The sequence below is a fragment of the Sus scrofa genome, chromosome 1 (genome assembly GCF_000003025.6).
Source record: "Sus scrofa isolate TJ Tabasco breed Duroc chromosome 1, Sscrofa11.1, whole genome shotgun sequence".
Taxonomy (NCBI): Eukaryota; Metazoa; Chordata; class Mammalia; order Artiodactyla; family Suidae; genus Sus; species Sus scrofa.
In genome coordinates, this window is record NC_010443.5 from 130,261,810 (window position 1) to 130,276,231 (window position 14,422).

Genomic DNA, 14,422 nt, shown 5'->3' on the forward strand with positions numbered 1-14,422 from the left:
TGTCTTTCTCTTTCTTACTTCACTTAGTTTGAGAGTCTCTAGTTCCATCCATGTTGCTCTAAATGGCATTATTTTTCTTTTTTATGACTGAATAGTATTCCATTACGTTTATGTACTACATCTTAATGTTCATATACCAGCGTCTTAGGTTGTTCCCTTTTTTAGTTTGCCTTTCCTATTGACTGTGAAAGAGGTATGTTAATATTTAAACAACTTTATGGATTTATCCATTTCTACCTTCTTTCAGTTTTTGCTTTGAGGCTATGAGATATATACACATACACAGTTGAATCTTCCCAGTGAATTGAACCTTTAATTATTACAGAATCCCTTTCTATAAGACTTTTACCTTAAAATCTATTTTCTTTCATATTATATAGCTTTCTTTTGGTTAGATTTTTGCATGGAATCTCTTTCTTCTTTTTACTTTCAACTATTCTTTATCCTTACATTTAAGATGTATTTCTTTTAATTAGAATATTTGTGATTATTTTTAATGTAGTTATTGATATCTACCTCTTTCCCCTGTTCAACTTTTCTTTTTTTTCCTTTAGAGTTCTTTTGGATGAATTAGATTTTATTATGCTTTTTTTTCCCTTGCCTTTTTACCTTCTAGTTATAAATTCATTCTATTCATTATATATCCAGGAGAATAAAACATTCATCCTTAAATTTTTCAAAAGTAGGAGTTCCTGTCGTGGTGCAGTGGAAGCGAATCCAACTGGGAACCATGAGGTTATGGGTTCAATCCCTGGCTTTGCTCAGCAGGGTAAGGATCCGGCATTGCCGTTAGCTGTGGCGTAGGTCGCAGATGCAGCTCGGATCTGGTGTTGCTGTGGCTCGGGCATAGGCCAACAGCAACAGTTCCGATTCGTCCCCTAGCCTGGGGGGGAATATGCCCTCCATATGCCGCAGGTGTGGCCCTAAAAAAAGACAAAAAAAATTTTTTTTTTCAGAAGTAGTATAAATTAATATTGTTAATATTCTCCAGACAGTACAAAAACTTAAGTGTAATATAACTACACCCTCTTTTCTAGACTTACATGCTGTTGTTTGTGTGTGTGTGTGTGTATGTGTGTGTGTGTGTGTATTTTTGGTTTTTTTGGTCTTTTTGCCTTTTCTAGGGCCGCTCTCGTGGCATATGGAGGTTCCCAGGCTAGGGGTCGAATTGGAGCTGTCACCGCTGGCCTCCGCCAGAGCCACAGCAATGTGGGATCCGAGCCACATCTGCAACCTACACCACAGCTCACAGCAACGCCAGATCCTTAACCCACTGAGCAAGGCCAGGGATCAAACCCACAACCTCATGGTTCCTAGTCGGATTCGTTAACCACTGTGCCACAACAGGAACTCCTGTTTTATATTTTCAACCCAGAAGACATTTTATTATTACTTACACATTTTAAAAAGAAAAAAAATCACACATAGAAATATCATAGAAAAAGTGCTGAATTTTTGCATTCTTTTATCTCTCCATGCTTTAGTCTAGGTATTTCTTTGGTTTTTTTTTTTTTATGTATTTATATTTATTATTACTATTTTTTTTTTTTTTTTTGGTCTTTTTTTGCCTTTTCTCTGGTGGTTCCTCTCAGCATATGGAGTTTCCCAGGCTAGGGGTCTAATTAGAGCTGTAGCCGCCGGCCTACACCACAGCCACAGCAATGCGGGATCCAAGCCGTGTCTGCAACCTACACCACAGCTTATGGCAACGCCAGATCCTTAACCCACTGAGCAAGACCAGGGATCGAACCTGCAACCTCATGGTTCCTAGTCAGATTTGTTAACTGCTGCACTATGATGGGAACTCCCCAAGCCTCATCTTTGACCTACACCACAGTTCTTGGCAACGCTGGATCCTTAACCCACTGAGTGAGGCCAGGGATCGAATCTATGTCCTCATGGATGCTTGGCAGATTCATTAAACTCTGAGCCATGACTGGAACGCCAAACTAGCATTTTTTTAAAAAGTCTGTTTCTGATAATTTCATTAACTAGATCTCTTGTGGATTTGTTTCTTTTGTTTTTCATGTTAGTTTTCAGGTATGTGGTCTAGTCTTTCTGTTTATCTGATTTTTTTGTTTTGTGTTTGTTTTAATGCCAGACATTATATAGGAAAAATTTTAGAGATAATTGTGAGCTCTGGATACTATTCTTCCTGAGAGTGGATTAATATGTGTTATGAGTTTTGTTCTGGGTTTTTTTTGCCAGTGGTGATTTATTTTTTTCTGGGGCACTAATAAAGTTCTCTTGATCTAGTTGGGAATTGAGCTGATTTGAAACTGGGATTCAGAACCTATTAAGTAAGGCAAGTGTATGTATAGTTTACCTTTACTACCAGTGTATATGCATCTTTTGATTAGCAACTTAAGGAAGGCCAGGGAGGTGGATGATTATCAGAATTCCTCCTCCTTGGACTACATTTTTTGTTTTGTGGGTCCTGTCTCTTAAAAAAAAAATCTTCTCAGGCTACTGGTGAGGCCCTAAAAAGAAAAAAATCTTCTTAGTTTCTTAGCCTCTCAACTACAACTTTTGGAAAGGATTAGCACCCTCAAGGCAAGTGAACCAGATGCCAGACTTTTCTCTCTTTTCTGGATCTTGGCTTTGTAATTCTACCTCAGTAGCTCTCTGATAACTTCAAATGAATGTTTCATATTTGTGTTTTAACTTGGTCTAGCACCTAGTAGGGCAATGGCAGAGGAGGAATTCCTGTATTCATTCTATTAGGCTTTTAAAAAATCATTGTGAATTACATATTTGTGATAATAGTTTAAGATTATCAGTAGGAAATAATCTGTATATTGGTCCTTCTTCCAGGTGCTACCATATTGGGGAAATCCTCATGATAGAAAAGTCATCAGGAGGTTCTGGAGTCAGGTAACTTTCAGCCTAACTGTACACATGCATACACACATACACATATTCACACACATACACAAGCATTTCTCCAGTTGATTTGAGTGATTTCTCATATATATGATATATATATATTTCTGGATACTAGGCAAATGTACTTTTTAATTTTACACTGATTTTCCTGTTATAGACAATCGGCTGGACTTGAAGTCCTGAATTAAATAAGAACTTTTTTCTTGAATAAACTGAAGACTAGTTTTTAACAAGAAAAAGTTTGTGATTAAGGCGACTGCTTTAAAAACAGTTATGCTTTAATTTGCTGCACATCTGCTACATGGGAGAAGCATATCTTTAGGGTATCTTAAACTTCTTGGCCACTGAAAATAAGAGTCCACTCCTCAATATCTTATTATGAATTGTTAGGTATCTCTTTTCACCCTTACTCTCTTACATTTACAGAAGACCCTCTATACCCAGGATGCCCCCTTCCATGTGGTTATCACCAGTTACCAGCTGGTGGTGCAGGATGTAAAGTATTTCCAGCGAGTCAAGTGGCAGTACATGGTATTGGACGAGGCTCAGGCGCTCAAGAGTAGTTCCAGGTAACGTGGGTAGTAGAAATAAAATCCATGTACTAAGAATATGTAGGTATACAGATATGTGTGTGTGATCTACACACATGTGAGTGAAGATCAGAGAGATATCAAAACATGCCATGGTGTCATCTCTCCAGAAGCTATATATCTGACCAGAAGGCAAAACTTCTCTTTTGCATTTTTATAGAATATAAATTTAATGTTTAGAGTACAAGGATTTTTCTTAGCTTCTGTCTTCCTACTCAGTAATAATGACATTTTCAACAGATCTTTGTTCTTCAAAGAAATTTTCTGTGGAGGAAGGAGTGTCTGCCCTTTCCTTGAGGGATTATTTTATTTTATTTTTATTTACTTATTTATTTGTTTATTTTATGTGGCTGCAACTGCAGCATGTGGAAGTTCCCAAGCCAGGTATTGAACCTGAGCCACAGCAGGGACAACACCAGATATTTAACCTACTGAGCCACCAGGGAACTCCTTGAGGGATTATTGTAGATGGGAGGTCTTAGTAGGAAGTAGAATGTTACATTATGTGTTTTATGGAAGTTGTCCTAGTCACTGGATGGTTATTAGATCCATCAAGAATTTTTTATTGGAAATTATATGTTTAAAATGTTTTAACACCTTTAAGACCCCAAACTGAATAGTAAATAAGTGCTTGTCTGTGAAATGTATTACTCAGTGCTATTAAATCTTGGGTTTTAAACCAGCTATAATGGGAAAAAAAATCATTATATTAAAAAAAAAAATACACTATGAAAAAAAAATTTAAAAAAACTTGGATTTGATGCATTTCTGTAAACTTTTGCTGAGCCCATAGGACTTTCCTTAGAAGTCTATGATAACTGGCAGAATGGTGTTTTCCTTGGAACTTTTCATCCTCTGAAGTGCATTACTTCAAATTTCACTCTTTTGAAGTAGGGCATGCTTGAGGTCAGGAGCAATAGACTCACCTTTTCTTCTCAGACCCTTTCTCTTTCTCCATTGCTTGTTCCAGCTCACACTGGAAGAATATAGAATACTAATTTTAGAACTTTCTTGCTAAAGATAATGCCTTATAATTTTATGGTTTGTATCAACCAAACTGACCAACCATGGTAGAGAATTTTGTCAAGCCAGAAAGAATCCTACTCTGCCTATTTTAGGGCTTTTTTGTCCCAATGCCATGTTTTCAGTGTAGAAGAATCAGTTCCTTTGAAATTACCTGTCCTCAGCTTTGTTGAATAATATTTTTCAATTGTAGTCATGATAGAGGACTTGATTCTGAGTGTTATTTTTTTGAAAAGCAATTTTGAAAATTAGAGTTCTCAGTTGGGTGAATAAAGATTTACTGCTAACTTGAGATTTGTGCTTTATCTTATTGGACAGCGTTCGTTGGAAGATACTCCTGCAGTTCCAATGTCGGAATCGGCTTTTGCTTACTGGGACCCCCATTCAGAACACCATGGCAGAGGTAGGCACTAGTAAAGACTTCAGTTTTATGTCTGCATTAAACGAAGTCATTCTAGCCAGAATAAAATTCTTTTTTTTGGCCATGCCTATAGCCTTTGGAATTTCCTGAGCCAGGGATGGAACCTGCACCACAGCAGCAACCCAGGCTGTTTCACTGACACCAGATTCTTAACCTATTCTCCCACAAGGGAACTCTCTGAATAAAATTCTTTCCCCATGCCAACCTGGAGTGCTACTTTTCTGTACAAATTATATTCCCCACATAAAAGGAAGAATTTGACCATGACTTGCCCTAAGTGGGCTTTTGGTTGAGGAGCGGGAAGGATCATGCATTATTCCTATTTTCTTATTCTCTGGAATAAGGAAAATAACTTTATTGTTTGATATTTATATAATAAATAGTGATCACATTAGGAATGTTACTTATCAATGCAGAAATATTTTTATGCTGTAATGAGAAGGTAATACTCTTGAACACTTAGAGGAGCTAAAATTCTTTCTTTAGGAAAGATAACTTGGTCATGTAGAACAGGGGTCAGAAAACTTTTGGTAAAGAGCTGGAGAGTAAATATTTAGTCTTTATAGGCCATCTAGTTGCTGTGCAGCTACTTAACCTTCCATTGCAATGTGAAAGTAGCCGTAGATGATAGGTAAATGAATAGATGTGGCTATGTTCCAGTATAACTTGATTTGTAAAAAGAAGTGGCAAACCAGACATGGCACCACAAGTTGGAATTTGCTGATGCCGAGTTATTATTAGCAAGTTATGCTTTCTCAAACTATATTCAGTTGTGAAATGGATCTTTATATAAGATCTTTAAAACTGTCCCACTGTAAAAGCTGAGCAGGACTTGTAGTTTCACTGTGAAATTATTTGAAAAACAATCACATTTTGCTACAGCATCTTATAGAGTTAGAGTTGGTTGGTGAGGCAGTATGCTTACACACTGATTCTCTCTCACTCACTCACTCATATACATAGGCATAGATACACACATACACGTGCAACTTCAACTTCACATTCTCTCTTTTTTTTTTAGGGCCGCACCCGTGGCATATGGAGATTCCCAGGGTAGGGATCTAATCGGAGCTACAACTGCCAGCATATGTCACAGCCACAGCCACAGCAACGTGGGATCTGAACCGTGAGATCCGAACTGTGTCTGCGACCTACATCACAGCTTATGGCAATGCCAGATCCTTAACCCACTGAGTGAGGCCAGGGATGGAACTTGCAACCTAATGGTTCCTAGTTGGATTTGTTTCCACTGCACCATGACAGGAACTCCTCTCTCTCTTTCCAGACTCTTTATTTTATCCTCACATACTGTCATTTTGTTGCTCTATAATTATTTTACTTTATTTCCAGCTCTGGGCTTTGCTGCATTTCATTATGCCAACATTATTTGATTCACATGAGGAATTTAATGAATGGTTTTCCAAGGACATTGAGAGCCACGCTGAAAACAAATCTGCCATAGATGAGAGTGAGTACTTTTATTAACTTTATTTCTTTTTACCTCTCAGTTTGGCCACCACATAATTACATATTTTCCTCTAGTATAATGGAAGGATTAGGGAGAGAAGTTTTTTTATCTTTCTTTTTTTTTTTTTTTTTGGTCTTGCCATTTCCTGAGCCACTCCTGCAGCATATGGAGGTTCCCAGACTAGGGGTCTAATCGGAGCTGTAGCTGCCAGCCTACGCCAGAGTCACAGAAACTCGGGATCCGAGCCATGTTTGTGACCTACACCACAGCTCACGGCAACACCGGATCCTTAACCCACTGAGCAAGGCCAGGGATCGAACCCGGAACCTCATGGTTCCTTGTCGGATTCATTAACCACTGAGCCACGACGGGAACTCCAGAAGTTTTTTTTACTTATAAGACAATTATGTGCTTTGGGCATGTGTAAAAGAATCAAAAAAAGGAATAACTTGGGTGATGCTGCTGTAGTGTTGACTATTTAATCAAGGCAGAACAGGCAAAGTTCATAAAGTACCACATAATGGTTTATGAAATCTTCATTTTCCATGTAGATCCTAAAAAAATTCATATCAGAATTATATTCTTTGTGGAATGGGGTAAGATTTTTTGCCTGTGATAAAAACAAAATATTTAAAGGGTCATTTTTGTTACTTCCTTTTTTTTATTAATGATTTTTATTTTTTCCAACTATAGTTGGTTTACAGTGTTCTATCAGTCTTGTACTGTACAGCAAAGTGACATATATATATATTCTTTTTCTTACATTATCCTCCATCATATTCCATCGCAAGTGACTAGATATTGTTCCCTGTGCCGTACAGAAGGATCTCATTGCTTATCCACTCCGGATGCAGTAGTTTGCATCTGTTAACCCCAAGCTCATAGCCATCCCACTCGCTTCTCCTTCCCCTTGGCAACCACAAGGCTGTTCTCCAGGTCCATGAGTTTCTTTTCTGTGGAAAGGTTCGTTTATGCCATATATTGGATTCCAGATATAAGTGATAGCATGTGGTATTTGTCTTTTTTTTCTGACTTTCGTTGTTTTCTATATATATTAGAATTTGTTTCTACTGTGAACATTTTTAACCACTTTTATCAATTTTTTTGACTTTGTTAGTATCTTTTAAGAGCTCTGAGGTGTTATTTATTACATAGACATAAAGTGAGATCTACTATTAGAAAAGTCCTTAAGTACTTTCTTGAACTACATGTTGTTAATTTGCTGATGTATTTTGAAAAATGATTTTGAGTGAATACTGGGAGTCCTATATACCTTGAATTTGACCTATGTGAGAACTTTATTATTAATAAAATGTTTCTAAAACACTAAAGGTAAATTCAGATAAAAATAAAGTGGTCCTTATTGGTCTGAGTAATTGAGACCAAAACACATTTGCCCAGTTGACTATAGGAGGATGTTATGGAAACTTCAGAGGCCTTGGCTTCTACTTAAGAAAAGAGTAGTTTCACTCATCTTTCAGAGAATTACTAAGCCAAAACGTATTAGAACAGTTTAGTGAGAGATGATCATGATACTTCTTTTGTTATCTTAAATTGATAAAATGTTTTATTTGTCGGGGGGGGGCTCCTTGTATTTCAGATCAGCTCTCTCGCTTACACATGATCTTGAAGCCATTTATGCTGAGGAGAATTAAAAAAGATGTGGAAAATGAATTGTCTGACAAGGTAAGGAAAGATTTTGTGAGTTTAGGCCTTAATAGGCATCAACTTAGGATTCTGAGTGAAAAAAATTCCTTGGTAAATGTTTAGTTAAAGGGTAATTTGAGAGAGTCAGGACTTAAAATGAGTCGGGTAATCAAGGCAAGTAATAGCTTTTTTCTTTTTCCTTTATACTTTTTTTTTTTTTTAGGAGAATTTGAAACATTACAGCAGTAGAAAGAATAGTATAATGAACCCTCCATATAGCTTCAGTGATCAGCTCATGACCTTTCCCTACCCCTTTAGATTATTCTTTTTTTTCTTTTAGGGCTGCACCGGCAGCATATGGAGGTTCCCAGGCTATGGGTTGAATCAGAGCTGTAGCCACCGGCCTATGCCAGAGCCACAGCAATGCCGGATCTGAGCTGAGTCTGTGACCTATGCCAAAGTTCACAGAAACACCAGATCCTTAACGCATTGAGCAAGGCCAGAGTTTGAACCTGCATCCTCATAGATGCTAGTCAGGTTCATTAACCACTGAGCCATGACGGGAATTCCCCCTTTAGATTATTCTGAAACAAATCCCGAATGTCTTTTTTTTTTTTTTTTTAATTACTCAGCGAATTTTATTACATTTATAGGTGTACAACAATCACCACAACCAAATTTTACAGTATTTCCATCCAAACCCTCAGTGCGTCCCCCAACCTGTCTTCATTTGGAAACCATAGGTTTTTCAGTATCTGTTCTGCAAAGAAGTTCATTGTGTCCATTTTTTATTTCTTTTTTTAGATTCCACATATAAGTGATAGCATTTGATGTTGGTGTCTCACTGTCTGACTGACTTCACTTAGCATGATAATTTCTAGGTCCATGCATGTTGCTGCAAATGCTGTTATTGCTTTCCTTTTAATGGCTGAGTATTATTCCATCATGTATATGTACCACATCTTCTTTATCCACTCCTCTGTTGATGGACATTTAGGTTGTTTCCATGTCTTGGCTATTGTATAGAGTGCTGCAATGAACATTGGAGTACATGTGTCTTTGTGAGTCACGGCTTTCTCTGGATAGATGCCCAGGAGTGGGATTGCTGTATCAAATGGTAATTCTATTTTTAGTTTTTTAAGGAATTGCCATATTGTTTTCTACAGTGGTTGCACCAATTTACATTCCCACTAACAGTGTAATAGGATTCCCTTTTCTCCACACCTTCTCCAGCACTTATTGTTGGCAGACTTTTCAATGATGGCCATTCTGGCTGATGTAAGGTGGTACCTCATCATGGTTTTGATTTGCATTTCTCTAGTGATGAGTGATGTTGAACATCTTTTCATGTATTTTTTGGCCATCTGTCTGTCTTTTTTGAAGAATTGTCTGTTTAGATCTTCTGCCCATTTTTTGATGGGGTTGTTTGTTGTTTTGGTATTGAGCTACAGAAGGTGTTTATAAATTTTGCAGATTAATCCCTTGTCAGTCGATTCATTTGCAAAGGTTTTCTCCCATTCTGTGGGTTGTCTTTTCGTTTTGTTTAGGGTTTCCTTTGCTGTGCAGAAAACTTTTAAGTTTAATTAGGTCCCATTTGTTTATTTTTGTTTTTACTGTCATTACTTTTAAGAGGTGGATCTGAGAAGATGTTGCTGTCATTTATGTCCGAGAGTGTTTGGCCTATGTTTTCCTCTAAGTGTTTTATAGTGTCTGGTCTTATATCTAGGTCTTTAATCCATTTTGAGTTTATTTTTGTGTATGGTGTTAGGGAGTGTTCTAATTTCATTCTTTTCCATGTGACTGTCCAGTTTTCCCGGCACCATTATTGAACAGGCCATCTTTTGTCCATCGTATATTATTGCCTCCTTTGTCATAGATCAGTTGGCTGTAGGTCCGTGGGTTTAATTTTGGGTTTTCTATCCTCTTCCACTGATCTATGTTTCTGTCTTCATGCCAGCTGGATGTCTTTTTATTATTATCAGCTCTAGAGTTTTCCACATACTGCATTTTGCTAATTGCATCATTGTGGTGGTGTTTAACATGTTCTTCTGTCTCCTGTATTTCTAGAGACTGAGAGAAGTTTAATGTACTTTGGGCGGTAATATTTTTTCTAATACAAAAGCCAATAGTTTTTGTTTATAAATATCCTTTTTTAGATCCTTTCCAGACTTCTGCAATTTTCTGTTACCTCTTGTGAATCCATCTCTTCCCTTTTTTTTCTCCCACTTCCCAGTCCTTTGGAGTATTTCCCCATCTCCCATACATTGCACCTTTTTCTCACAATTCTGCTCTCTGAGTAGAAGGCATCTTTCCCCGTTTTTGATAATATCAGGAGCTTCTCCTCTAACACTGCCAGAAGGCTGGATCATTTTGAAATTAGTAATTCTCTTACATGATTATGGCAGAGATGTACCTTCAACAAGAGGAATGAAAGTGTACCTTTGTTTTATCCCTTAAAAAAAAAAAAAAAACTTTATGGCCATTTTGTGAAACTAGCTGATTTTAACTAATAGCATTGTCACACAGTTGTGCCTGACAGAAGAAAAGTGCTTTTTTATTTTATTTTTATTTTTTGTCTTTTTGCCATTTCTTGGGCCGCTCCTGCGGCATATGGAGGTTCCCAGGCTAGGGGTCGAATCGGAGCTGTGGCCGCCGGCCTACGCCAGAGCCACAGCAACACAGGACCTGAGCTGAGTCTGCGACCTACACCACAGCTCACGGCAATGTCGGATCCTTTACCCACTGAACAAGGCCAGGGATCAAACCCGCAACCTCATGGTTTCTAGTCGGATTCTCTAACCACTGAGCCACATTGGGAACTCCAAAAAGTGCTTTAAAAAAAAAAAAAAAAAAAGAATCCTTGAGGCTTTTATATCAGAAAGAGCTTAAAATCAGCAGTATCATATCTGTTATTTAGTTGTCAGTAGGGTGGTGATCAGAAAATGTATGATTTTTAACTGCTGTCCTTTGTATAAATTTCTTAAACATCAATAATGTTTCTAATCTATCATTAAATAATGTATGTATTATTAAACTATTGCTGTCTACCAGCAACTAATACATAAAGATGTTGCTTCCAGGATCTATTCAGATTTCCAAGGGAGATGAGTATATAAATAACTAATATTGTCTTGTAAGAAATATAGTGATTATCTATGTGAAGTAGATTGAGAATATAGATAAGGGCGTAGTTTTGTTAGAGAAAGTTAGAGAAGACATGAATGTAGAGATGACATGTGAGCTAGATCTGGAATGAGTTGGCATTTACTGGGAAAATCTGGTAAGAAGGAGTACTAGGCAATAAGAATGGTGTGAACAAAGGTAAAGCAACATTCAAAAATGCAGCATGCTTTTGTTTTTGTTTTCTTTCTTTCTTTTTTTTAAAATTCTTTTTAAGGCCACACCCATGGCATATGGAGATTCCCAGGCTACGGGTCAAATGAGAGTTACAGCTGCTGGCCTATACCACAGCCACAGCCATGCCAGGTCCGAGCCAAGTCTGCACCACAGCTCATGGCAACGCTGGATCCTTAACCCACTGGGCGATCCAGGGCTCAAACCTACAACCTCATTGTTGCTAGTCAGATTTGTTTCTGCTGCACTGCTATGGGAACTCCTGTTTTTGTTTTCATTTTTTTTAATTTTATTGAAATATAGTTGATTTACAATGTTGTGATAATTTCTGGCATACAACAAAGTGATTCAGTTAAATATATGCACACAACCATTCATTTTCTGATTCTTTTCCCAAATAAATTATCACGGGATATTGGGTAGAGTTCCCTGTGCTATACAGAAGTTCCTTGTTTGGCCAGTCATTCCATATACCAAATATGCAGCATGTTTAGCAAACACTATTCACACTCTTGTTGCCAAGTTATTTATGAGAACATGGTGATGATATTGGGATAGCACAATAGGTAAGATTATGGCAGAGGCAGTGGCTTCTACCTACTGGATAATTTTTTAATATTTAAGGCAGTAACTTACATTGAAGATTTTCAGCAGTTAACTACTTTATAAGATTTGTATGGAAAATTTCTTAGAACCAGGAGAGACTGGAGGCAGGAAGCTCCCACAGTAATAGCGGTCTGGATTAGAGTTAGTGAGGTTCTGTAGTAAGGTGGTAGAAATGGATGGAAAGAGTTGTTGGAGGTAAATTTCCAGGTTCAATTGAGAGTGTTAGGAAACGATAGAACATGATGTATAAGAGAGGAAAAAAAAATCAGAGGTGACGAAAGTTTCTCTTTGGGTAACTGAGTGATTGGTAATGCTTGTTAATTAAGTAAATTGTAGAAGAAAAAAATTTTTTTTCTTTTTTTTTTTTTTTTTTTTTTTTTTTGTCTTTTTGCCTTTTCTTGGGCCGCTCCTGCGGCATATGAGGTTCCCAGGCTAGGGGTCTAATCGGAGCTGTAGCCACCGGCCTATGCCAGAGCCACAGCAACTCGGGATCCCAGCCACGTCTGTGACTTACACCACAGCTCACGGCAATGCCGGATCCTTAACCCACTGAGCAAGGCCAGGGATCGAACCTGCAACCTCATGGTTCCTAGTCGGATTCGTTAACCACTGAGCTACAACGAGAACTCCAAAAAATTTTTTTTTTCTGACATTTCACAAGTACAATTTGCTGCAGATTCTCAGGGATACTGTTATAGAAGGTAGGTGGAAATATAGGGCTGACATTGTTTGGAAATGGCTAGTGTTTCCTTGGGTAGGCTATTTCTTCCATTTCCAATAGCACCAAATACCATCCACTGTGACAGATGTTATGGCTTTTGGAAATGGAAGAGATAGCCCAATGACAGCACATAGAATGAATGACAAGGGAAAATGGCCAAGAAAGGAACATTTTTTTCTGGATAATCAGCCATATCACAGGTTTATCAAGATACTGAGTTTCTAGAGATATGTATTGTTTTTTTCTAATCGTGATCTGTCTTGCATGCATTTCCAACTGTGTGCTGATACTGTTTTCTTACAAACTGTTTTTCGAAATATTAATGTTCTTTTTTATTTTTAGATTGAGATTTTAATGTATTGCCAATTGACCAGCCGACAGAAACTGTTATATCAGGCACTAAAGAACAAGATTTCCATTGAGGATTTATTGCAGTCTTCTATGGGCTCTACCCAGCAAGCACAGACTACCACCAGCAGCCTCATGAATCTGGTCATGCAGTTTAGGAAGGTAAGAACTTAGGCCAGGTGCCTTGGAGTTGTCTTTATTAACCTACTTCAAGAAAAAGGCTCTAGCTAGCTAGGCTTGATGCCAGATAAATAAAAGCTCTTTAAAAAGGATGAAAATGAGGGAGTTTCCATCATTCTTCAGCAGTGACGAACCCGACTAATATCCACGAGGACATGGTTTGATTCCTGGCTTTGCTCAATGGGTTAAGGATCGGGCATTGCCATGAGCTGTGGTGTAGGTCACAGATGCAGCTTGGGTCATGTGTGGCTGTGGCTGGCAGCTACAGCTCTGATTTGACCCCTAGCCTGGGACCTTGCATGTGCCACGGGTGCAGCCCTAAAAAAGAAAAAAAGAAAAAAAAAAAAAGGGATGAAAATGGGAAAATATAAATTCACAAAAGTAAACATGCAGAATTTGGAATCGCCCATCAGATTTCATGGAATGATGTCTGTACATGGAAATGTTGTCTTATCATTTCCCTTCCTCTTAGGTGTGCAATCACCCAGAGTTATTTGAACGACAAGAAACTTGGTCTCCGTTTCATATTTCCCTAAAGCCATACCAGATTTCAAAGTTTATCTACCGTCATGGACAGATCAGGGTCTTCAACCATTCACGAGACAGGTGAGCAAATATTAATATGTTTGCTTTAAGACTGTTTTTGTAATTTGGGGTTTTCTGGCTTAGTAGGTAAATTTGATGGAGAACGTTTTGAGTTCCTCAACAATCAGGTATTTAAGTTTAAGCAGTATGTGTGTGGATGATTGTTTGTTGAGGGATCTTGTGATAGGATCTTTGTACTACTGACATTTTAACTGGATGACTTTAAAGGCCCGAGCTACTTCCAGTTGCCTTTTTGAATGAGCAGTGTGCACCTTTGTGCAAATATGTACTTGTACTGAGAGAGATCAGCAGATGTTTCTGCCTCAGAATTGAAATTGCTTTGTGGTGGCTTATTTCACACTTAGAATAGCACTTTTGGAAGAACTGATTGAATTTCAAATTAATCAAATTTACCTTCTTCCCAGAATCAGCCAGGGCAGATTTGGTAAAAGTGGAGTGATTAAGTAAGTAATCAGTACTTTTTGACATAATGTGCTATGATTTTTGCCTAGATATGGCAACACACTTCTCAAAAAATGAAACAGTTTCAAACCTTAAAAGATTCTTTTAGTTTGGAACCTCCAGTTTATTAG

The 14,422-nt window shown here is 37.8% G+C and overlaps 1 protein-coding gene across 1 annotated transcript in view; it reads left to right on the forward strand.

The window, feature by feature from the left end:
- Positions 1-14,422, forward strand: part of INO80 (INO80 complex subunit) — a 139,923-nt gene that overhangs the window by 60,105 nt on the left and 65,396 nt on the right. The window contains exons 15-21 of the mRNA XM_003121588.5: positions 2,815-2,874; positions 3,313-3,455; positions 4,818-4,902; positions 6,271-6,388; positions 7,989-8,074; positions 13,059-13,226; positions 13,717-13,850. Of these exons, the coding sequence (XP_003121636.1) occupies positions 2,815-2,874; positions 3,313-3,455; positions 4,818-4,902; positions 6,271-6,388; positions 7,989-8,074; positions 13,059-13,226; positions 13,717-13,850 (794 nt within the window). The remainder of the gene's footprint in view (positions 1-2,814; positions 2,875-3,312; positions 3,456-4,817; positions 4,903-6,270; positions 6,389-7,988; positions 8,075-13,058; positions 13,227-13,716; positions 13,851-14,422) is intronic.